The sequence below is a fragment of the Jaculus jaculus genome, chromosome 7 (assembly GCF_020740685.1).
Source record: "Jaculus jaculus isolate mJacJac1 chromosome 7, mJacJac1.mat.Y.cur, whole genome shotgun sequence".
Classification (NCBI taxonomy): domain Eukaryota; kingdom Metazoa; phylum Chordata; class Mammalia; order Rodentia; family Dipodidae; genus Jaculus; species Jaculus jaculus.
This window is the reverse complement of record NC_059108.1, coordinates 155,563,142-155,588,611: the sequence shown is the minus strand read 5'-3', so window position 1 is coordinate 155,588,611 and position 25,470 is coordinate 155,563,142. Positions and strand designations below refer to the sequence as shown.

Below are 25,470 nucleotides of genomic sequence, written 5' to 3'. Positions count from 1 at the left end.
TGTTTGTGCTCTGTTGACTACCTGAAGGAGAATAAACAGCAAGGTAGCCAGGGCATGAGAGAGGTGCTGGCAAATGGGGAGAAAACAGGTAATCAAATCCTCAGGAATCCTGCAGGGTTTGGGAAGGACTCTGGCTATACACTAAAGAAGATGAGAAACAGACAAGAGACGAGTGACCTCTTACAAGGATCACTGGTTACTAGAGAGGAAAGGACTAGGGGCCACTGTGAGACCTGTGCAATACTGAAGCCAAGTAGGAAAGAGACTAGCTAAGCAGGAGCTCTCACAGCGTTGACCTCCTTGGAAAAAGGATTCTTTGGAGAAGCCTGGTTCTGTCAACTGTTTGTCAACTTAGAAAAAAAGAAACAGGTCATCTCTGAAATCCACTGAAAATGCTCACTTAGAAAATGATATGGAAGCCAGGCATGGTGGCGCAGGCCTTCAATCCCAGCACTTGGGAGGCAGAAGTAGGAGGATCGTTGTGAGTCAGCCTGAGACTACATAGTGAATTCTTGGGCTAAAGGGAGACTCTACTTCAAAAAAAAAAAAAAAAGGAAAATATTTTTGGGAAACAAACAAATCTACTTAATCCTTTCATCAACTTTGTGACGACATTCAACTAAGATCTTTTATACTTAAATTTTCACTTTAAAATCCAACCTTAGGGCTGGAAAGATGGCTCAGTGATTAAGGTACTTGCCTGCAAAGCCTAAGGACCCAAGTACAATAATCCAGCCAGATGCACAGGTGGCACACGTATCTGGAGTTCATTTGCAGTGGATAGAGGCCCTGAAGTGCCCTTTCTCTCTCTCTCAAATAAATAAAAAAATAAATAATTTTTTAAAAGCCAACCTTGGGCTAGAGAGAAGGCTTTGCAGTTAAGGTGCATGCCTGGGAAACCTAAGGACCCAGGTTTGATTCCCCAAGTCCCTCGTAAGCCAGATGCACATGGTAATGCATGCATCTGTAGTTTCTTTACAGTGGCTACATGACCTGATGTGCCCACTCCCTCCCCACCCCTGTCTCTAATAAATAAAAACCTTTTTTAAAAAGCCAACCTTAGCTCTGAATGAATATATTTTACATGTTATTACTTGGTTACAAATGATCATTTGGGGGAGGGTGTTTGTGTATGTGTGTGAGTATGAAAGAATGAATGATAAGGGTATATGTTCATGTGTGTGAGTGCAAGCCTGCAAGTGCCACAGTACATGTGTGGAAGTCACGTTCACCTTCTTTGAGGCAGGGTCTCATGTTCATGACTGCTTTTGCCCACACTAGCTAGGCTGAGCTTCTGGCAGATTCTTCCATTTCTGCCTCACTTCTTGACCATAGGTGTGGCTAGGATTGCCTGCAATAGTGTCAACTTTTTAAGTGGGTGCTGAGGTCCTCATACTCATGTGCTGTGCACTCTGTCTGGTAAGCATTCTCCCCAGCTCCAACATGATGATCATTTTGAAGTTACTGCAGGGCTAGATAAATGGCTTAGCTGTTAAGGGATTTGCCTGCAAAGCCAAAGGACCCAGGTTTGATTCCCTAGGACCTATGTAAGGTCAGATAGATGCACAAGGTGGCACATGAGTCTGGAGTTAGTTTGCAGTGGTTGAGACCCTGGCACATCTGTTCTCATTCTCCCCACCTCCTCAACTTAATAAATAAATAAAAAGGGCTGCAGAGGGCTAAAGGGATGGCTTAGCAGATAAGGAGCTCACCTGCAAAGCCAAAGGACCCAGGTTCAATTCCCCAGGATGCACCACATGGTGGTGCATGCTTCTGGAGTTCATTTGCAGTGGCTGAAAGACCTGGCACACTCATTCTTTCTCCCTCTCCTCCCCCCGCCAAATAAATAAAATTTAATTTTTTTTTAAAAAAAAGGCTAGTCAGGCCAAATGAACCAACAGGTGCCACCACGTCTGTCATGGTGGAAACCAACTGCCCTCTAATTGGACTGGAGGCCCGCTCATGGGAGGGAATACATCCCTGATACTAGAAACCTAAAACAGGGGTAGTAATGAGCCTTAGGGGTATAATGTTTGCTGCTGTCTGGTTAAATATATATATACTATGCTCATCAAACTGTCCAGTAAGCACTTCTCTTAATGTTCATACCCTTATATTAATGCTACTCTCATTTTTGGTACAGAACCTTGTCTTTTCAGATGGCAGTGACCTTGGGATGACTCAGAAGGCATCACGGTGCTGGAAAGAAGGGATGGAGTGCCCAAACTGAAATATCTCTATCACATCTCCCAAGGCTCAGGGTCTATTGTGGAAGAGGTGTTGGAAAGAATGTAAGAGCCAAAGGAAAGGTAGGACTCCTTACAACGTGCTCCTCCAGACACAAAATGGCCTGGATATCCATGACCTCACAATGCCTGACACTACCTACACAAGACCATCATAATAGGAGGAAAAGATCATGACATTAAAATAAAAGAGAAACTGATTGAGAAGAGGAGGGGATATGATGGAGAATGGAGTTTCAAAGGGGGAAGTGGAGGGGAGGGAGGGAATTACCATGGGATATTGCTTATAATCATGGAAATTGCTAATAAAAATTTTTTTTAAAAAAGGCGGGAGAGATGGCTTAATGGTTAAGGCACTTGCCTGCAAAGCCTAAGGACCTAGGTTTGATTCCCCAGTACCCACGTAAGCCAGATGCACAGGGAGATGCAAACATCTGGAGTTCATTTGCAGAGGCTAGAGGGCCCGGCATGCCCATGCATTCATTCTCATTCTCTCTCTCTCTCTGTCTCTTTCTCTCTCTAGAGAAAAAGGAAAAAAATCAACATACTTTTTTAGTTTTAGGCAGGGTGTGGTGGATCACACCTTTAATCCCAACACTTGGGAGGCAGAAGTAGGAGGAGTACCATGAGTTCAAGGCCACCCTGAGATTAAAGAGTAAATTCCAAGTCAGCGTTGGTTACAGTGAAACCCTACCTCAAAAAACAACAACAACAACAAAAAAAGTAGGGGTTGGAGAGATGGCTCAGCAGTTAAGGTGCTTGCCTGCAAAGCCTAAAGACTCAGGTTTGACTTCCCAATACCCACAAAAGCCAGATGCACAAAGTGGTGCATGCGCCTGCAGTTTGTTCACAGTGGCTAAGGCCCTGGTGCACCCATTCTCTCTCCTTCCCCTCTTCCTCTTTAAAAGAGAAATAAAAATATAGAAAAAAATAATAAAAAGTTGTAGTTATTGCATATACTAATTTGCTACTTTAGCTATGAAATAAATTTAGATATTTTTATTATTTAATTGAGAGACAGGCAGAGCATATGGAACACTTGGGCCTCTAATCACTGCAAATGAACTCCAGACCCATCTGCATCTGCTCCTCATGGGTACTAGGGAACTGAAGCAGGACGACAGGCTTTGTAAGCAAGTGGCTTTAACTGTTGAGCCATCTCCCCAGATCAACTATGAAAATTTACTAGTCAAATGTCAGCTTAATAAAATACCAACATCTTAAAATTTTCATTTATTTGAGTATGTATATGTATAGGTGGTCCAGGGCCTCTTGACACACAAACACTAGACATTTGTGCCATTTTTTGTGGTGGCTGGGAAATTGAACCTGGTCTGGCAGACTTTGCAAACAAGAGCTCTAAACCACTATGTAATATTCCCTGCACCTTCCCCACCTTTTTTTAATTTTAATTTTATTTATTTTTTTATTTGCAGTGCTAGGAGTTGAACTAAGGGATTCATGCATGCTAGGCAAGTTCTCTACCACTAAGCAAAGATCTCAGCACTTCAGTTCCCAATCTTTCTCCCCAACTCCCTTTTGGTTGAAACAAGATCTCCTTTGTATCCCAGGCTAGACTCAAATGTCCAATCCTTCTACCTTAGCCTATTGGGTTCTGTGATTACAGGCACTGGCTTTTATGTAAACTTTTTCTGTTTGGGTTTTCCTAAGTTTTTTTTTTTTTTTTTTTTTTTTGAGAGAGAGGGAAAAAGGGAGAGAAAGAACGCCAGGGCATATTGCCACTGTAAACAAACCCCACACCCATGTGTCACTTTGTGCATATGGCTTTACATGGGTAGTGGGGACTAGAACCTGGGCCATCAGGCTTTGCAAGAAAGTGCCTTTAACCGTTGGGACATCTCCCCAGCCCAATGTAAGCCTTTTATAAATAAATGACATTTCTGTTTCAGAGAAATAATACCAAAAGTGTATTTAATGAGTGATAACAACTAAAAATATGTGCATATTTACAAAAAGCAGTTTGACTTAAAAACAGCTGGGGGCTGGGGAGATGGTTCAGCACTTAAAGGCATTTGGCTGAAAAGCCTGCAGGCCAGGTTCAATTCCCTAGTACCCATATAAAGCCAGATGCACAGAGTTGTGTATGAGTCTGGAGTTTGCTTGCAGTGGCAGGAGGCCCTGTTGTGTCTATAATATCTATCTCTGTCTCTGCTTACAAATCAATTAATTTTTTGGAAAAACTAGAGGAACATCTTTGTCTAGCATGTAAGAGGAAGGTCCTGGGTTTAATCCCTAACACCACAAAAACCAAGCATAGTGGCACATGTCTGTGATCCTAGTACTTGGGGGGTAAGGCAGAAGAGCAGACATTCAAGGAAGGTCATCTTGTCCACACAGCAAGTTTAAAAGGTTAGCATGGGATACATGAGTCTCTCTCTCTCTCTCTCTCTCTCTCTCTCTCTCTCTCTCTCTCACACACACACACACACACACACACACACACACACACACACTAGTGGATAAAGTCAACTCCCTGTTATAAAGAACACAGATAAGGACTAAAACTCTCAGTATAATTTAAATTATTTTTATAAATTCAGTTTCAATATAAACCTCTTAAGAGATTTCTAGAACCATAAAGTACACTCAAAGTTACTAAGCTCTGTAAGTCTAGAATCCAATTTATAAGCTAGGAATTTTCCTTATTAAAAATGTATTAATACTCAGATTAAGCAGCTGTACAGTAAACCTCTAAAAGCTACTTAGAGAACAAAAGCTGAGTGGAATCCTTCAAAGGTCAGGAAAGGCATGGCTGGATGAAAGGTCTGGATGGGGCAGTTCAGAAAGCCTAGTTTTAGTTCAGCTTTTGCAAACAACTATCTATGGAACCCTTGATATGGGACTGTTTGCCTTGCAATTCTAAAATTGTATGATTCTCCCAAACATAACAGTCCTAAACTGTGGGGAGGAGCTAATACTTGGAGGGGGGGGTTCAAGACAGAGTCTCACTCTAGCCCATGCTGACCTGGAACTCTGTAGGCCTCAAACTCACAGTGATCCTTCTACCTCTGCTTCTTGAGTGCATGACTCTAATGAAACTTTTATCATTCACATGTCCTACAGACTGAAAAAGCTTGGTAGGTTAATTGTTTAAAACAGCACATCTAAGATGGTAAACCCATTTAATTTATAATGCTGAAAGCTGCATTAGCACACCCACTGTGAAGCTCCGCCCATAGTTCTATTTTACGAAGTCTGACTAAGACAACGATAACATCAGGTCACACAACCAGTAGGAGGCAATGGTTGGATTCACCCCATGTCTGTCTTTTCCCAAAGCCTACCTTGTTTATATTTATTTATTTATTTGAGAGTGACAGACAGAGAACGAGGTAGAGAATGGCCTACCTTCTTTCTATTAAATTTGGGATGCTTTAAAAAAAAGAAAAATATGTGTGTGTATATAAATAAATATATGTTTATATATATATATATATATATATATATATAATTTTTATTTATTTATTTGACAGAGGGAGGAAGGGAAGGAGAGAATGAGTGCATTAGGGCCTCTAGCCACTGTAAACGAACTCCAGGCGCATGTGCCACTTTGTGCATCTGGCTTACGTGGGTCCTGAGGAATCAAGCTGGGTCCTTTGGCTTTGCAGGCAAGTGCCTTAATGTCTTAAGCCACCCCTCCAGCCTTTGGATACTTTTTTGTTTTGTTTTCTCTTGACCCCACATAAGTGTAATCTCTACAGACTGGGCAACTAAAACATTAAAAAACAAAAAGCAGTGACAGACTGACAAAGCAGAAAGGGTACATGCTGTTAGAAGGCTGGAATCCAGGGCTGGCAGTAAAACCCACCCTTGCCCACCTCTATTTTCTTCCATCTCTCACTACCTGGTCACATGATGGGAGACACTGGAGATCGAGGTCAGGCACAGAAAGTACCTCAAACATATGGAAGCCATACAAATGAGGTTATGAACAACATTATTCATATTGTTATCCCAGGGGATGAAGAGATGTTGGAACTCCATACAGACTTTAATTCCAGCACTTGGGAGGCAGAGGTAGGAAGACTACCATGAGTTCAAGGCCAGCCTGAGACTACATAGTGAATTCCAAGTCAGCCTGGGCTAGAGCAAGACCCTACCCCAACCCGCAAAAACAAAGAAAAGAAAAAAAAAAAAATAATGGGGTTGGGGAGAGGGCTCAGTGGTTAAGGCACTTGCTTGCAAAATCTAACAACTCTGGTTCCATTCTCCAGTACTCACATAAAGCCAGATGCATAAAATGGTACAGACATCTGGAGTTTGTACCAGCTGGAGGTCCTTAAGTGCCCATTCTAGGTCTCTTTTGTTTGTTTCCTTTGGTTTTCCTAAACAGGGTTTCACTTTAGTTCAGGCTAACCTGGAATTCACTATACAGTCTTCAAGTGGCCTTGAACTCAAGGTAATCCTCTCAAGTGATGGGAGTAAAGGTGTACGCCACCACACCACCCTTTTCTGTCTACTTCTTACTATCTCTCCCTGCTTACAAATAAATAAAAACTTAAAAGAAAAGAAAAGGAAAAGCTGTGTGGCTGTGCATGTCTGTAATCCAAGAGCTGAGCAGGATAGAGACAGGAACATCACTGGTGTGCACTAGTTAGCCATTCTAACTGCAAAATTTAAAAAACTGGATTGAGGGAGATGGCTCAGTGGTTAGAAGTACTTGCTTGCAAAGCCTGCTGGCCTGAGTTTGATTACCCAGTACCCATCTAAAGCTAGACATAAAATGTGGCACATGTGTCTGGAGTTCATTTTCAAGTGGCAAGACACATTGGCACTCCCTTTCTAACTCTTTTTTTTAAAATATTTTTTGTTCATTTTTTATTTATTTGAGAGTGACAGACACAGGGAGAAAGACAGATAGAGGGAGAGAGAGAGAATGGGTGCGCCAGGGCCTCCTGCCATTGCAAACGAACTCCAGACGCATGCACCCCCTTGTGCATCTGGCTAACGTGGGACCTGGGGAACTGAGCCTTGAACCGGGGTCCTTAGGCTTCACAGGCAAGCAGTTAACCGCTAAGCCATCTCTCCAGCCCTCCCTTTCTAACTCTTAAATAAATAAATATTTAAAAGTTAAAAAAAGCCAGGTGTGGGGGTGCACACCTTTAATCCCAGCACTAGGGAGGCAGAGGTAGGAGGATCACCCTGAGTTTAAGGCCAGCCTGAGACTACATAATGAATTCCAGGTCAGCCTGAGCTAGAGTGAGACCCTACATTGAAAAAATAAATAAATAATTTTTTTTTAAATGGGCTGGAGAGATGGCACAGCTGTTAAGGCACCTGCCTGGGGAAAGCCTAAGGACCAGAGACTTCAATTCCCCAGTACCCAAGCAAAGCCAGATGCACAAAGTGGCGTATGTATCTGGAGTTTATTTGCAGTGGCTGGAGGCCCTGGTCCATCCATTCTCTTCTCTCTTCCCTCCCCCCATAAATAAATAAATTTTAAGATTAAAAAAAAAGTAGCTGGGTGTGGTGGCGTCCTCCTTTAATCCAAGCACTCAGGAGGCAGAGGTAGGGGAATTGCCATGAGTTCAAAGCCACCCTGAGGCTACATAGTGAATTTCAGGTCAGCCTGGGCTAGAGTGAGACCCTACCTCAAAATAAATAACTAAATAAATTTTTTAAAAGTAAAAATTTCAAATGCTTGGGATAAACAGACTGGAAGGAGAAGGGAGATTATGTATCTTTGAAAAGGAAGAAAACTCCAGCACATGCCATAATAGGGGTAACTTCAACAATGTTATACTAAGTGAAGTACGTTAGACACAAAGGCCAAATACTGTGTGATCTCATTGTATGGTGCCTAAACTAGTCCATTCACAGAGATAGATCCAAGTACTTGGATATTATTAGTTAATAATGCTAACACTGAAACACTGCAACCAAAAGAACTGCCAAAATCAGCAATTCTGACTTGATCTCTATGACTCTAAGTGTTCATGCACACAGAAGAGTAGCTGTATATCCTCCTGGAAAGGAAGATGACAGCCCACACAACATAAGCAACATAAACGTGCTTACCTCCACTTGCATATTTCATGATTAAGAGACAAGAACCCACGCAACATAAGCAGTACAAACATGCTTACTTCCACAAGCATATTCCATGAATAAGTAAAGAACCCACACAACAAAAGCAGTATAAACATGCTTACCTCCACTTGCATATTCCATGATTAAGTAGAGCGTTTTTTCCGTTTCAATGACTTCAAACAATTTCACTGGGGGAGGGAAAGGACATAAGAGGGAAAGAAACAAATGTCTGCATGTACAAGCCATGTACATATATGCTACGAAAATCACATTTTTCCATTTTTTAGACAGCTGGTCTTTTAGAAAGTGCTTTTAGGAATTTCTTTAAAAAATTATGTGTTACAACAGAAAAGATTTATAAAAGCAAAGAATCCATAAACAAAGATTTTTTCTGGGTGTTCAGAATGTTCTCAGCAGTCTCACTACTTCCTCTCTTCCTGTTACTGTCCTTGATAATGTTAGTGGAGGTGATCTGTCCTTTAGCAGTTCACCCCACCCTTCATTTTTCATGGCCAACAGGGGTGGCCTACTCCCCTCCTCCTGCAAGTTCAAGTTCTTTCACTTGTCACCATGGCTGTGAGGAGATTCCACCTGAGATCTTTGTTGCTGGGGAACATTACACCTCTCAAAGAACAAGATTCCTTTCTTAGTTTTCTGAAGACAGAAGTGGCAAGAATTAGAAGAGATTATATGCCAAATAACTGAATTTTTTTTTTCTTTTGTATTTCTGGAGATTGAATTTACAGCCTTAAACATACCCTTTTTAGCTGGGCGTGGTGGTGCATGCCTTTAATCCCAGCACTTGGGATCGCTGTGAGTTCAAGGCCACCCTGAGACTACATAGTGAGTTCCAAGTTAGCCTGGACTAAATTGAGGCCCTACCTCGGGGGGGGGGGGGCGACCTTTGCAGCAGGTGTGGTGGCACACACCTTTAATCCTAACACTCAGGAGGCAGAGGTAGGAGGACTGCCATGAGTTCAAGTCTACCCTGAGACTACATAGTGAATTCCAGTTCAGCCTGTGCTAGAGGGAGACCCTACCTCAAAAAAACAAAACCCAAACTAAAACCAAAACCAAAAAAAAGGAAAAAAATACCCTTTTCAAATTTACTTTGAGACAGGATCTCACTAAGTTGCCAGGATGGCCTTAAAATCATTCTGTAGTCCAGGCAAACCTTAAATTTGTAATTTTCCTAACTCCACCTCCCTTGTAACTAGGATTACAGGTGACAATCTGCCTGCTTCAGTACTGGGATTAAAGCATGAGCCACCATATCCACTTGAATAAATTCTTTTCAAGAATGAAGCCGGGGCTGGAAAGATGGCTTAGCGGTTAAGTTATTTGCCTACAAAGCGAATGGACCCAGGTTCGATTCTCCAGGACCCATGTAAGCCAGATGCACAAGGGGGCACACACATCTGGAGTTCATTTGCAGAAGCTGGAGGCCCTGGTGTGACCATTCTCTCTTCCTATCTCTCTCTTTCTCTCTGCCTCTTTCTCTGAAATAAAGAAATAAAATATATTTAAAAAGAAAAAATAAAAAGGAATGAAGCTGGTGTGGTGGCATAGGCCTTTAATCCAAGCACTCAGGAGGCAGAGGTAGGAGGATTGCCATGAGTTCAAGGCCACCTTGAGACTATATACTTGAGACTACATAGTGAATTCCAGGTCAGCCTGGACTAGAGTGAGACCCTATCTCAAAAAAAAAAGAAAAGAAAAGAAAAGAATGCTGCTGTGTGGGCTGAAAATATGGCTTAGTGGTTAAAGAGCTTGCCTGCAAAGCCAAAGAACCTCTCAGTTCAATTCCTCAGTACCCATGTAAGCCAGAGGCACAAGGTGGCATATGTATCTGGAGTTCGTGTGCAGTGGCGGGAAGCCTTGGCGTGCCTACTCTCCACCTCTTTCCTGCTCTCAAAATAAAAAAATATATATATTTTAAAAAAGAATGTTGCTATGATGCTCACTTTGGCAGTACATATACTGGGAATAAAGTTTGAAACTTTAATAAATGTCTTTGCCTAGTTAAAAAAAATAACCTATATACTCTTATATTATATTATTTATATATGTTTAAAAGCTGGGTATTGTGGTGCATGCTTTTAATCCCAGTACTCAGGAGGCAGAGGTAGAAGGATTGCTGTGAGTTTCAAGGCCACCCTGAGAATACATAGTGAATTCCAGGTCAGCCTGTGCTAGAGTGAGTCCCTACTTCAGAAAACCAAGAAAAAAAAAAAAAAAAAAAAAAGGTGTTGAAGGGGATGGAACAATGAAGTTCTATTGCACCAGTTCCATGTTACAGGTGAAAATGAACATTTTGATTAGTACTAGTTCATAAAGCCCTAACATATCAACTAAAACATTTCATTTAAAATATGTTAAGGGGGGATGGAGGGATGGCTTAGCAGTTAAGACATTTGCTTGTAAAGCCAAAGGACCCAGGATCCACGTTAGCCAGATGTATAGGGAGTGCACATGTCTGCAGTTCGTTTGCAGTGGCTGGAGGCCCTGGAGCACCCATTCTTTCTCTCCCTCCCCCTCTGTCAAATAAATTAATAAATAAAAATAAAATATTAAAATTTTTGGGCTGGAGGGATGGCTTGGCAGTTAAGGCATTTGCCTGCAAAGTCAAAGGACCCAGGTTCAATTCCCCAGGACCCACGTTAGCCAGATGCACAGGGGGCGCACATGTCTGGAGTTCATTCACCATGGCTGGAGGCCCTGGTTTGCCCATTCCCTGTCTCTCTCCCTCTTTCTCTGTCAAATAAATAAATATAAAATATTTTTAAAATATTTTAAGGGCTACAGAGATGGTTCAATGGTTAAGGGCACTGGTTTGCAAAGTCTGGTCGCCCAGGTTCAATTCCTCAGTACCCATGTAAAACCATATGCATAGGCTGGCACATGCATGTGGAGTTTGTTTACAGTGGCCGGAGGCCCTGATGTGCCTCTCTCTCTTTTCCTCAAATAAATATTTATACAATTCTTTTTTTATCCAGGCGTGGTGGTGCCTTTACTCCCAGTACTTAGGAGGTAGAGGTAGGAGGCTTGCCGTGAGCTCAAGGCCACCCTGAGACTTCATAGTGAATTCCAGGTCAGCCTGGGCTAGAGTGAGACCCTACCTCCAAAAACAAAAACAAACAAACAAAACATTAATGAAAGTGAAGTAAATTTCTGAAACTATTACTATCACCATTTTGTACATCTACTTACTTTTGTTAGTATCCTCTTTAAAATTTATCCAAATCAGAATGAGATGCTAATCCTTCACTTTGCATATTTTGATGCTTTTACTAGATCAAACAAAGGACTTGACAGAATGGTCAATAAGTGTTTGACAAATTGATGAGTAATATTCTCACACCATTTCTTAAACTCTATGTTCAGGCTGTTAGGAAAACCAACTTAGAAAACTAATGTGTGTTGGCAAATAAGTAGCATAAAAATGAAATCTTAGCCGGGTGTGTGACACACACCTTTAATCCTAACACATGGGAGGCAGAGATAGGAGGATCACTGTGAGTTCAGAACCAGGCTGAGTGAATTCCAGGTCAGCCTGAGATAGAATGAAACCCTACCCCCCCCCCAAAAAAAAAATTAAAACTTTCCAATGGGCCAAAGCAATTATTGGCTCTTTTGAAAAAATTGTTTTAATATAACATTAATTTTTAAACACTTCTGTATTACAAAGAATATGTCATTTAGTAAGAAAGACCTATGATTAATCAGAGGACATTTTGCACTTGCCTAGCATGCACAAGGTCTTGGTTTGATCCTAGGGGCAACAGGAAGAAAATGTTCAGTTGTAAAGTTCTAAGAGACAGTGACAGTTATTTTTTTGAGAAAAACTGAATTAAAATCCAGAATTTAACAATTAACTTCAAAGAGGTGAGATGAAAAGCAAAAAAAGTTTTCCTAGCATTATATTTCTTTTAATTTTGTCTCCAAACATTTCTTTTACTAATTATAAGTTGTGTAGTTTTTCACATTTTAATTAATAACTATTCAGGATGATAGCTTGGTAGCATTTTTTCACAGTAGTGCACATAATAATGCCTTTTAAATTATGATGATTGATTTGGTAAAATACAGTATAAGCTCTTTGTTCAGATACATAATCAATTATGAAACTGCATGGAAAAGCTCTCTCCCTCCCCAGTTGTATGTTTTTCTTCTATCCTTGTACCTGAAAAAGTTTGTTGTTGTTTAATTTTATATTTATTTATTTGGCAGAGAAAAAGGGAGAGAGAGAGGATGGGTGCGACGGGGCCTCCAGCCACTGTAAATGAACTCCAGGTGCATGTGCCCCTTGTGTATCTGGCTCACACCTTAACTGCTAGCCCATCCCCCTTCAACCCCTGAAGAAGTTTTTATGGGCTATCCTAAACACTAAACATTATCCATCTCATTTAGTCTTAGAATATTTTCATATTGCAAGAGTTATTACCACATAAAAATGCAGTTACATAATTAAATGAGCCCTATTACGATACACATGGAATCACAAATTTTCATTGGGGGCTAGAGAGATGGCTTGGCAGTTAAGGCACCTGCCTGCAAAGCCTAAGGACCCAGGTTTGATTCCCCAGTACCTACACAAAGCCAGATGCACAAGGTGGTGCATGTATTTAGAGTTCATTTGCAGTGGCTAGAGGCCCTGGTGGTGCCCTATTCACACACACACTCTCTCTCTCTCTCTTTCTCTCTCAAGAAAATAAACAAAAATATTTTTTAAAAGTTTTCACGGGGGTATTAACTGCAGCCTGGTCTGTATTAGATGATTTGTATGCTTCATCTTGGTCTCACAATTAGTATGTGGGCAGAACAATGCCTCTGCCTCACTCTTATACACCTTGCACACAGCTGTGCACATAGTAGATACAAAAAAACACCTCCTTGCTTTAAAGAATTTCTATTAAAATTCCATTATATAGCAACTATCTCATCTTTAAAAAAAAAAAAAAACTATTCTGTCCAAGTTGTTTTGGTTTTTTTTTTTTTTTTTAATTTTTTTTTATTATTATTTGAGAGCGACAGACACAGAGAGAAAGACAGGTAGAGGGAGAGAGAGAGAATGGGCGCACCAGGGCTTCCAGCCACTGCAAACGAACTCCAGATGCGTGCGCCCTCTTGTGCATCTGGCTAACGTGGGACCTGGGGAACCAAGCCTCGAACCGGGGTCCTTAGGCTTCACAGGCAAGCGCTTAACCGCTACGCCATCTCTCCAGCCCTGTTTTGGTTTTTCAATGTAGGGTTTCGCTCTAGCCCAGGCTGAGCTTGGATTCACTATATAATCTTAGGCTGGCATCAAACTCACAGCGACTCTCCAACCTCTGCCTCCCAAGCATTGGAATTAAAAGCATGCTCCACCATGCCCGGCAGTATTTTCTTTGAGAAGATTAACTCTTTCTAATATTCTAGCTAATAATGAAATACAATTACATTTTCTTTCTTTTTTGGCATGTGCATGTTCATGCAGAGGCCAGACGACAACCTTAGGTTTATTTCCCAGACATTGTCCACCTTATTTTCAGACAGGGTCTCTCAATGGCCCAGAACTTTGCCAAGTAGGCTAGACTGACTGGCCAGCGAGTCTCAGGGATATCTGCCTGTTTGAGCCTCCCTATTACTAGAAATATAAGCATTTACCACCATGCCTGGTTTTTTTTAACTTGGGTTCTGAGGATCCAACTCAAGTTCTTGCAAGGCAAGTACTCTATTGACTGAGCTATCTTCTGAGCCCTACAATTATATTTTCTAATATACTAACAAAACTGGAAAATTAGCTTGATTATAGATATTCCAATTGCATTAGAACTTTAAATCAAAATGCTCAAAACCTAAGTTTTTAAGCTGTTTTCAATAATTTCAAAAAGCTAACACAAATGAACAACAACTTGTATGTATATATAAATTTTATTGAAATTATACCTGGGCTGAGGGAAAGATTCTATCACATCAGGAAGCATGTTTAGGTTTATGACATGCTTTCAAGAATGCATTCAGACATGAAAGGATTTAAGAAAGTAGAAAGTACCTATATTTGGATGATTTAAAATCTTCATTATTCTTACTTCTCTGAAGAGCTAAAAAAAAAAAAACACAAAAAACAAAAAAGACAACCTTCAACATAAGTTATTAAACATTATATTCCACATTTGTAGTATAATTTGAAGTTTTTCTAAGTTAATGAGTCATAAATGTTTATTACCCTATCCCAAGAATAACATCAAAGTCAAGAGTAACACTAAAGCAGGTCCTTTAAAAAAATATTTTGTTGGGCTAGAGAGATGGCTTACCGGTTAATGCATTTGCCTGCAACACCAAAGAACTCAGGTTCAATTCCCCAGTACCCACATAAAGTTGGATACATAAGGCAGCACATGCACCTGGAGTTTATTTGCAGTGGCAAGAGGCCCTGGAGCACCCATACATTCTTTAACAAATTATTGTTGTTGGGGGTTTTTGTTTTGTTTCGCTTTTCTAGCTCAGGCTAACCTGGAATTCACTATGTAGTCTCAGGGTGGCCTCTAACTCTAGGCAATCCTTCTACCTCTGCCTCCCATGTGCTGGGATTAAAGGCATGTGTCACCATACCCAGCTATACTCACATGCTTACTCTTTCTCACAATTAATTTTTTAAAGACTTAATAAATACAAAAACTCAATTAAAATGCATCTGATTTAGCTGACTGAGCAAGCAAATTTTGTGTTTGTTTGTAAATTCAGAGTAGTAACAACCCGGTGTATGTTGCTGGGTGATGGTATTGAGCAGTAATCTCAGCATTTGGGAGATAGAGGTAGAAAGGTTAGCCTAGTCTAAATGAGATCCTAATGGAATTTCAAAGGGGAAAGTGTGGAGGTGGGGAGGGAGGGAATTACCATGGTTTTTTTTTTTATAATCATGGAAAATGTTAATAAAAATTAAAATAAAATAAATGAGATCCTGTTCAAAAAAACAGCAAAGGCTGGGCATAATGGCACACACCTTTAATCCCAGCACTTGGGAGGCAAAGGTAGAAGGATCACTGTGAATTCAAGGCCACCCTGAGACAACATAGTGAATTCCAGGTTGGACTGAGCTAGAGTGAAACCCTACCTGGCGGTGGGGGGGTAGGCTGGAGAGATAGCTAACTAATTAAAATGCCTGCCTGCCTTAAGGATCCAGGTTTGATTCCTCAGAACCCATGTAAAGCCAGATGCACAAAGTGGCACAGGTGTCTGCAGTTTGTTTAGTGGTAGGAGGTCCTGGCACGCCCATTCTCTTTCCATTGCTCTCCCCTCTCTCTCATAAATAAACTTTATCACACTTTTAATATATTTTTATTTATATCTTAATTAATTTATTTGAGAGACAGAATGGGTGTGCCAGGACCTCCAGCCACTGCAAATGAACTCCAGATGCATGCGCCCCTTGGGCATCTGGCTTATGTGAGTCATGGAGAGTCGAACCAGGATCCTTTAGCTTTGCAGGCAAACGCCTTAACCTCTCAGCCATCTCTCCAACCCCCCTTTATCACACTTTTTTAAAAACAGCAAAAGGCCCAGCATGGTGGCACACACTTTCAATCCCAGCACTCTGGAGGCAGAAGTAGGAGGATTGCCACCATGAGTTTGAGGCTCCCCCAAGACTACATAGTGAACTCCAGGTCAGCCTGAGCTAGAGGGAGACCCTACAACCTACCCCCCACCAAAAAAAAAAAAAAAAAAAAAAAAACACCATCAAAAGAGTGGCAGCACTGTTTCTTGGTTTTTTGGCAAAGACTGAGTGTACTATTTATTCTTATCAGTTCAATATCTAGTATATCCTGTATTCATAAACACTTTGATTTTTGGAGCATGGAAATGGAATGAAAGCTTGCCCTGTTCACTCTTGTGATTAACCTGGCAGTACAGTACTTGCAAAAATAGCATAGCTCTTTGGGGGAACTTAAAAATATCAAGAAGCCAGGCATGGTGGCTCATACTTGTAATCACAGCATTCAAGAGGCTGAAGAAGAAAGATCAGGTATTTAACAGCAGTCATGGGTACACAGTGGGTTTGAGACTAGCCTGTGTCTATCAGCCACTTTCTCACTACTAGGACAAATACCTCCACTTCACCAAATGGCTTCACAGGGGCTTCTTTCAGAGATACCAATGCTGCCTCACTCTGCTTAACCTGGGGGGGGGGCGGAGGGCTCCCTGGAACCGTGTGCAATCAATAACCTCTTCAATCTTGTACCTTTTATTTTTCTAAAACCAGTACCAGTGACAATGCTCTCAAGTTCTGTTGTCAGGTTGGTGTGAAGCCTACACAGTTAGTTGTATGCTAATCCTTGGAGAACAGAAACATTCAGCATTCTCTCTTCAGGCTATTTCCTTTCAAAGGAAAGTGAAGTCTTACTAGCTTTACCCTTCAATGGATTGGGTTTTGCCTTCAGGGTAGCTTTCCTAGTTTCCCAGTGCATAAAAGTTATCCTTAATGGTAGTAATTTTAAAAATTACAGCTAAAATGACTACAACATCTGTACCTAGGACTTCAAACTTGCTTTGATTTCTTTCTGTGCCAAACTACATTTTTCATGTCTTCCTGCTCTATTTTTCTCTTTTGTGGCAGATCTGAATCAGGGCAGTGAAAAGATACCATCACAGAAGCAACATTTTCCTGCCTCAAAATTTCCTCAGCCAAAAAATTAGCCCACTATTTTTTATAAAAATATCTTTATGTATTTATTTGAGGGAGAGACAGACAGACAATGGGTATGCTAGTGCCTCCAGCCACTGCAAACGAACGCCAGACACATGCACCACCTTTTGCATCTGGCTTACGTGGGTCCTGGGGAATTGAACCTGGGTCCTTTGGCTTTGCATGAAACGCCTTAACCGCTGAGCCATTTCTCCAGCCCAAACCCACTACTTTTAAATTCAACTTCACTCAAGTTCTCATCAGTAGAATGCAGCCAGTTTCTCTGTCAAAATATCATGCAAACTACCTCTAACCAGTTCCTGGTAAGCATATTTCCCTATGAAATCTCATAAGCCAAGCCTCCATTGTTTGCATTTCTCTCAGCCTCTTGGCCTTCCAAACTCTCATCCAAAAGGCCTATTTAGCTCTGCTTCCAGGATTGTAAGGCTTCTCTAGTTCAAAGTTCCAAAGTCTTATACATTTCTCCAGTAAATTGGTTCTAATAGCCTAGGGATCATATGGTCAGGTTTATCACTGCAACAGCACCACTTTTCAGAACCAATTTTCTGTATTAGTTACCTTCTCATAGCTAGGGAAAATAACCAACCAGTGAGCTGGAGAGATGGCTTAGTGATTAAGTCACTTGCTTGAGAAGCCTAAGGACCTAGGTTCAACTCTCCAAAACTCACATATGCCAGACACATGGTGGGTTATGTGTCTGGACTTTGTATGCAATGGCTGGTGGCCCTGGTGTTCCCATTCTCTCCCTCTCACAAATAAACAGATAAATAAATAATATCAAAAATAAAGAGCCAGGTGCAATGGTGCATGCCTTTAATCCCAGCACTTGGGAGGCAGAGGTAGGAGAATTGCTATGAGTTTAAGGCCAGCATGAGACTACATAGTGAATTCCAGGTAATCTTAGGCTAGAGGAAGACCCTACCTCAAAAAACTTAAATAAATAAATAAAATAAAATAACCAACCAGAAACAAATGATGGAAGGAACGGGGTCAAGGTGGCAAAAGCACAGCATGAGCAGATAGCCAGTATCATTTCTTCACATCAGCAGGGAAGAAGTAGAGAGAACCAGCAGGGCTGGGCTATATAAAACCTCAAGGCTTCCCCTACTGACAAACTTCCACCAGCAGGTCTCTATCTCCTAAAGGTTCTACAACCTTACCAAACAGCACCACCAACTAAGGATTAAATATTCAAACACAGAGCTAGGGAAATGCTTCAGTGGTTAAAGGCACACCAAAGCTCACAGTTTGGTGGTGGAGATTCCCAGGATGAGTATCAGGAACCTTAATTTAGTACACAAATTTTACTGGGTATCTACCGTGCAAGGTAAACACATCAGTATGTTCCATTGCTATCCTCCCACAAGGAAAACAATATGTCTGGGGCCTTCCAAGAAGACAAATATGGAGAGAAAAAGCTATTTGAAATTACTGGTTTAGGTTTTATAATACTTAATTCACTCATTCACTATATGACAAAATAACTTATGAAAGTCAAAGAGCTAGCTGCACATAAGGACACACACCTTTAATCCCAGCATGTGGAAGGCTGAAGTAGGAAGGTCACCATGAGTTTGAGGCCAGCATGTGGCTACAGAGTGAGTTCCAGCTCACCCTGGGATAGTGTGAGACCTTATAATGAAAAACAAACAAAAAAAGCTAGACATATGGCTTAGCAGTTAAGGAAAAGGCACTTGCTTATTGCATGGCCAAACCTTGTCTCAAAATAACAAAACAAGGGGTTGGAGAGATTGTTCAACAGTTAAGGCACTCGCCTGCAAAGCCCAAGGACCCAGGTTCGATTCCCCAGTACCCATGTAAATCCAGATGAACAAGGTGTGCCTGGAGTTCATTTGCAGTGGCTGGAGGCCCTGGCATGCCCATTCATTCTTTCTCTCTACCTCTTTCTCTATCACATAGATAAATAAAATATTTTTTTAATCAATCAACTGAATTTTAAAATAAAAGGGATAGGCTGGAGGGATAGCTTAGCAGTTAAGGCATTTGCCTCCAAAGCCAAAGGACCCAGGTTTGATTCCCCAGGATACACGTTAGCTAGATGCACAAGGGGGCACACATATTTGGAGTTTGTTTGCAGTAGCTGGAGGCCTTGGCGTGCTTATTCGCTCTTTCTCCCTCTCCACCCCATCAAATAAATAAAAATAAAAAATATTCAAAAAAAATAATTGTATTGGAGAGATGGCTTAGCAGTTAAGGCACATGCCTATAAATCCTAAGGATCCAGGTTCAATTCTCCAAGTCTCACATAAGCCAGATGCACATGGTGGCACCTGCTTCTAGATTCCATTTGCAATGGCTGAAAGCCCTGGCACACCCATTCTCACTCACTCTCCTCCACTTGTCATAAATAAATAAATAGGGACCAAAAAAGAACACTCAGGGCTAACAGTCTCAGCACTGGGAGGTGGGGTGGGTCTGAGGTAGGAGGATCATGTGAGATCAGGTACTCAAAACTAGCCTGAGTAGCACAATAGTGTTTGAATCTTATTTTTATACTTATTATTATACTACCAGGTCAGAAGCATCAGCTTGGAAGGTCTTGTCTCTGTTTTGTTGAGTATCTTAATTGAATGAATAACTCTATATTCAATTTAGACAGCACCAAACTAGAAGAGAGAATTAATACAAAAGGCTCACTGCTTAGAAATGCCCCAATGAGAAAAAAAAAGAAAGAAAGAAATGCCCCAATGAGGCTGGGGATTCAGCTTAATGGTAGAGTGCTTTCCTGCCTGGCATGTGTAAGGCAACACACATACACGTGCATGCATACAAGGCAAGATGCCAAAAAGACGTTATAGCAGAAAACCATTTTATCAAGAATCACCATAGCCTGGCATGGTGGCTCACGCCTTTAATCCCCAGGGCTCAGGAGGCAGAGGTAGGAGGATCACCATGAGTTCAAGGCCAGCCTGAAACTACATAGTGAATTCCACCTGAGCTACAGTGAGACCCTACCTTGGGGGGGGGGGGGTTAGAAGAATCATCAACATCAAATTTGAGTATAGAAAAAAATCAACTTTAAGTGTGCAACAAATTAGACCTGTGTTTGGGGCATTTCTTATGGGTAGCCAAAGGGCTGGGTATTTATTCTGGAAAAGGGTAAATGAAGAAGACCAGAAATAGCAACCACAAAGGCCTGGCTGTGTTTGTGATGGTAGATTTAGCCTCTTTTCATATGGCAAAACATAGAGAAGTATTACAGAAATTTCTAAAAGGCAGGAGGTGCTGGTCTAAAGGAAGAAAAGAAAATTCTAATAACAAAGCTGCTGAACATCAGAACAAAATCTTCCTGGAAGATAAGGCTGGCCAAAGAACCAGGCACCATGGATAAGTTTTTAATTGTTTTATTACATGTTACAAATTTCTTATTTTTATTAGGTGGTTCCAATTTAAGAAAAAGATGGTACTGGTACCACCACCCAAGGCAGGGTCTCACTCTAGCCCAGACTGAGCTGGAATTCACTATGTAGGCTTAGGGTGTCCTCAACCTCACGGCATTCCTCCTACCTCTGCCTCCCAAGTGTTGGGATTAAAGGCATATGCCACCATGCCCGGCTACATTGTACTGTTTAAATTGGCTGTATCCCAATTAACTTTTTGTCACAGAGACCCAGAATCAGGACTTCCAAAGCCTGTAGCTGATATTCCTTAGTCTATGCGTGCAATCCTCCACACACTATGGAAACCCTATGCACTGAGATGGAGTTTCTTTCTCACCTGGTGTGGTGGTTTGATTCAGGTGTCCCCCATAAACTTAGGTGTTCTGAATGCTAGCTCCCCAGCTGATGGATATTTGGGAATTAATGCCTCCTGGAGGGAGTGTATTGTTGGGGGCGGGCTTATGGGCTTTATAGCCAGTTTCCCCATGCCAGTGTTTGGCACACCCTCCTGTTGCTGTGGTCCACCTTCTGTTGGCCAGGGGGTGATGTCCACCCTCTGCTCATGCCATCGTTTTCCCCTGCCATCGTGGAGCTTCCCCTCGAGCCTCTAAGCCAAAATAAATCTCTTTTTCCCAGAAGCTGCTCTTGGTTGGGTGATTTCTAACAGCAATGCGAACCAGACTGCAACACCTGGTTAGACTCTAAGTCCCTAAGGAAGTCCTAGGTAGTCCTAGCACATCGGTTGACCAGGGATCAGCTGCACTTACATGATACATCAGAAACTCAACATAATGAATTCCAGTTATTGTTCTAAGCTTGGCTACAGTCTCTAATTATTAACTTATTTACTTCTCAATGTAACCCCCTACAATTCTGTGACTGTTATAAAGACATATCAAGTAAGGTGACTCATCACATAGGTAGGGTTGTCGCCTAGACTTAATCCATACAGTGTAGCTTCCACATACTCCTAAGCATTACTCTTCTGTTAACAGTTTAAAACTGAAACTGATGGGCTGGAGAGTTGGCTTAGCTGTTTAAGGCATTTGCCCACAAAGCCAAAGGATCCTAGTTCAACTCTCCAGCACCCATGTTAGCCAGATGCTCAAGTGGGCGCATGCATCTGGAAGTTCATTTGCAGTGGCTGGTGGCCCTGGAGTGCCCATTCATTCATGCTTGCTCGCTTGCACGCTCTCTCTCTCTCTCTGCCTCTTTCTCAAATATATAAATTTTATATTTATATATATATATATATACATATATATATATATAAACTGAAACTGAAAGAAAACAATACTAACTTTAGATAGGTAACAGTATATTGACATGTCTTAATAAAGTCTAGTAACTTTTGAATAGTGAAATACATTTTTTAAAAAAATGAGTCATAACTTGCTTATTAACAACAAACTTGGATTTAATAAGTGAAGACCAAGGTTCCATTCCCCAGGACCCAATACAACCCCAATTGCTCAAGACAGCCTCTTCAGCAAATGGTGTTGGGAAAACTGGATATATATCTGCAGAAGGATGAAAATAGATTCTTCTCTTTCACCATGAACAAGAATTAAGTCCAAATGGATTAAAGACCTTAACATCAGACCTGAAACTCTGAAATTGCTAGAGGAAAAAGTAGGGGAAACCTTATAACATATTGGTCTTGGCAAAGACTTTCTGAATACAACCCCAATTGCTCAGGCAATAAAACCACAGATTAATCACTGGGACCTCATGAAATTACAAAGGTTTTGCACTGCAAAGGACACAGTGAAAAAAGCAAAGAGGCAACCTACAGAATGGGAAAAAGTCTTTGCCAGCTATATATCTGATAGAGGATTAATATCTAGGATATACAAAGAACTCAGAAAGTTAAATAATAAGGAAGCAAACAAGCCAATCAAAAAATGGGCTTTGGCCGGGCGTGGTGGCGCACGCCTTTAATCCCAGCACTCGGGAGGCAGAGGTAGGAGGATCTCCGAGAGTTCGAGGCCACCCTGAGACTACATAGTGAATTCCAGGTCAGCCTGAGCCAGAGTGAGACCCTACCTCGAAAAAAAAAAAAAAAAAAAAAAGGGCTTTGGCGCTAAATAGAGCTTTCTCAAAGGAAGAAATATGAATGGCATATAAGCATCTAAAAAGATGTTCTACGTCACTAGTCATCAGGGAAATGCAGATTAAAACTACATTGAGATTCCATCTCACTCCTGTCAGATTGGCCACCATCATGAAAACAAATGATCATAAATGTTGGTGGGGATGTGGAAAAAGAGGAACCCTTCTACACTGCTGGTGGGAATGCAATCTGGTCCAGCCATTATGGAAATCAGTATGGAGGTTCCTAAAACAGCTAAAGATTGATCTACCATATGACCCAGCTATAGCACTCCTAGGCATATATCCGAAGGAATCATCTCATTTCTTTAGAAGTACGTGCTCAACCATGTTTATTGCTGCTCAATTTATAATAGCTGGGAAATGGAACCAGCCTAGATGTCCCTCAACTGATGAGTGGATAATGAAGATGTGGCACATTTATACAATGGAGTTCTACTCAGCAGTAAAGAAAGATGAAGTTATGAAATTTGCGGAAAAATGGATGGACCTGGAAAGGATTATACTAAGTGAGGTAACCCAGGCCCAAAAAGCCAAGTGCCACATGTTCTCTCTCATATGTGGATCCTAGCTACAGATGAGTGAGCTTCTGTGTGGGAATGAAAATACTTAGTAGCAGAGGCCAGTAAGTTAAAAAGGAGACATAAAGGGAAGAAAAAGGAAGGGAGGAGGGTACTTAATAGGTTGATATTGTATATATGTAAGTACAATGGTTGAGATGGGGAGGTAATATGATGGAGAATGGAATTTCAAAGGGGAAAGTGGGGGAGGGGGGACTTCCGTGGGATATTTTTTATAATCATGGAAAATGCTAATAAAATTTTTAAGAAAATGAGTCATAACTTGCTTATTAACAACAAACTTGGATTTAATAAGTGAAGACTGAGGTTCCATTCCCCAGGACCCACGATAAGCCAAATGTTCAAGGTGGTACACACATCTGGAGTTCATTTGAAGTGGATGGAGGTCCTCACATGCCCATTCTCTCTCTCCCTCTATCTATCTGCCTCTTCTCCTCTCTCAAATAAATAAAATACTTTTTTTTTAAGTGTTATAGGTACACAACATATAGAATTCTTTACTTAAAAACTGACCAAAACTCCCTAGTGTTGGGCTGGAGGGATGGTGTAGTGGTTAAGGCGTTTGCCTGCAAAGCCAAAGGACACAGGTTTGATTCCCCAGGACCCACGTTAGCCAGATGCACAAAGGGGTACATGCGTCTGGAGTTCATTTGCAGCGGCTGGAGGCCCTGGTATGCCCATATTCTCTCTCTCTCCCTCTCCTTCTTTTTCTGTCAAATAACTAAATAAAGTATTTTTTTTTAATCCCTAGTATAGCTAGGTGTGGTAGCACACACCTTTAATTCCAGCACTTGTGAGGCAGAGGTAGGAGCTTCACTGTGAGTTCAAACCCAACCTGAGACTATATAGCGAATTCCAGGTCAGCCTGAGCTACAGTGAGACCCTACTCAAATAACAAAAACAGGGGCTGGACAGATGGCTTAGCGGTTAAGTGCTTGCCTGTGAAGCCTAAGGACCCTGGTTCGAGGCTCCAGGACCCACGTTAGCCAGATGCACAAGGGGGCGCATGCATCTGGAGTTCGTTTGCAATTGCTGGAGGCCCTGGCGCGCTCATTCTCTCTCTCTCTCTCTCTCTCTCTCTCTCTCTGTCTGTGCCTTTCTCTCTCCATCTGTCGCTCCCAAATAAAAATAAACAAAATAAAAATAATAATAATAATAATAATAATAATAATAATTCCCTCATATAGAAGCTACATAGTGAATTCCAGGTCAGCCTGAGCTAGAGTGAGACCCTAAAAAAACCAAACACCAAAAAAAGGGGGGGGGGGTTGGAGGGATGGCTTAGCAGTTAAAGCATTTGCCTGCAAAACTAAAGGACCCAGGTTGGATTCCCCAGGAACCATGTAAGCCAGTGCACAAGATGGCGCATGCATCTGGAGCTCGTTTACAGTGGATGGAGGCCCTGGCGTGCCCATTATCTCTCTCCCTCTTTCTCTATCAAATAAGTAAATAAATAAAATATTTTTTAAAAGAAGAAGCTGGAAGGTGAAAGCACAAAAACAATAGAGGAAAAATAAATCTCTTGAGGTTATGGAGGTGACTTGGTGAATAAAGGGCTTGTCCCACAAGTAAATGTAAATTATTATTATTATTATTGTTTGTTTTTGTCGAGGTAGGGTCTCACTCCAACCCAGACTGACCTGGAGTTCACTATGAAATCTAAGGGTGGCCTTGAACTCACGGCAATCCTCCTACCTCTGTCTCCCAAGTGCTGGGATTAAAGGCGTGCGCCACCACGCTCGGCTTCTTCTTATTATTATTATTTTTTTTTTGGTTTTCAAGGTAGGGTCTCACTCTAGCCCAGGCTGACCTGGAATTCACCATGTAGTCTCCTGGTGGCCTTGAACTCACTGTGATACTCCTACCTCTGCCTCCCAAGTGCTGGGATTAAAGGTGTGCACCACTATACCCAACTTAAGTTATTTAAGGGACAAATTACATGATAATTATACTACAAAGAAAAAGTTAGGGGCTGGAGAGATGGCTTAGCGGTTAAGCACTTGCCTGTGAAGCCTAAGGACCCCGGTTCGAGGCTAGGTTCCCCAGGTCCCACGTTAGCCAGATGCACAAGGGGGCGCACGCGTCTGGAGTTCGATTGCAGAGGCTGGAAGCCCTGGCGCTCCCATTCTCTCTCTCTCTCCCTCTATCTGTCTTTCTCTCTGTGTCTGTCGCTCTCAAATAAATAAATAAAAAATTTAAAAAAAAAAAAGAAAAAGTTAAAATACTGAACACCAGACAAATCTTACCTTTTGTAGACTTGTTGGATTCAACTGAGTTTTGTCAATTATTTTTATTGCAACCTAGAGAAAAAAAAATATTTACAGATTTTCAGAATGCTAATTATATAATGATAATAGTTTTGCAAATTCTCACACATATGCCATTGATTAAAA

General features: G+C 41.4%; 1 protein-coding gene and 1 non-coding gene across 9 annotated transcripts in view; one reads left to right on the top strand and one right to left on the bottom strand.

The window, feature by feature from the left end:
- Mark3 (microtubule affinity regulating kinase 3) overlaps positions 1–25,470 on the bottom strand; it is a 116,496-nt gene that overhangs the window by 53,264 nt on the left and 37,762 nt on the right. For all 8 annotated transcript variants that reach the window (XM_045154286.1, XM_045154288.1, XM_045154287.1 and 5 more), the window contains exons 3-5: positions 25,324–25,377; positions 14,332–14,380; positions 8,420–8,485 (exon numbers count right to left, since the gene is read on the bottom strand). In XM_045154286.1, coding sequence (XP_045010221.1) covers positions 8,420–8,485; positions 14,332–14,380; positions 25,324–25,377 — 169 coding nt within the window. The remainder of the gene's footprint in view (positions 1–8,419; positions 8,486–14,331; positions 14,381–25,323; positions 25,378–25,470) is intronic.
- On the top strand, positions 16,033–16,215 carry LOC123462391. The gene has a single exon (XR_006638219.1). It is a non-coding gene; the product is annotated as a U2 spliceosomal RNA (small nuclear RNA).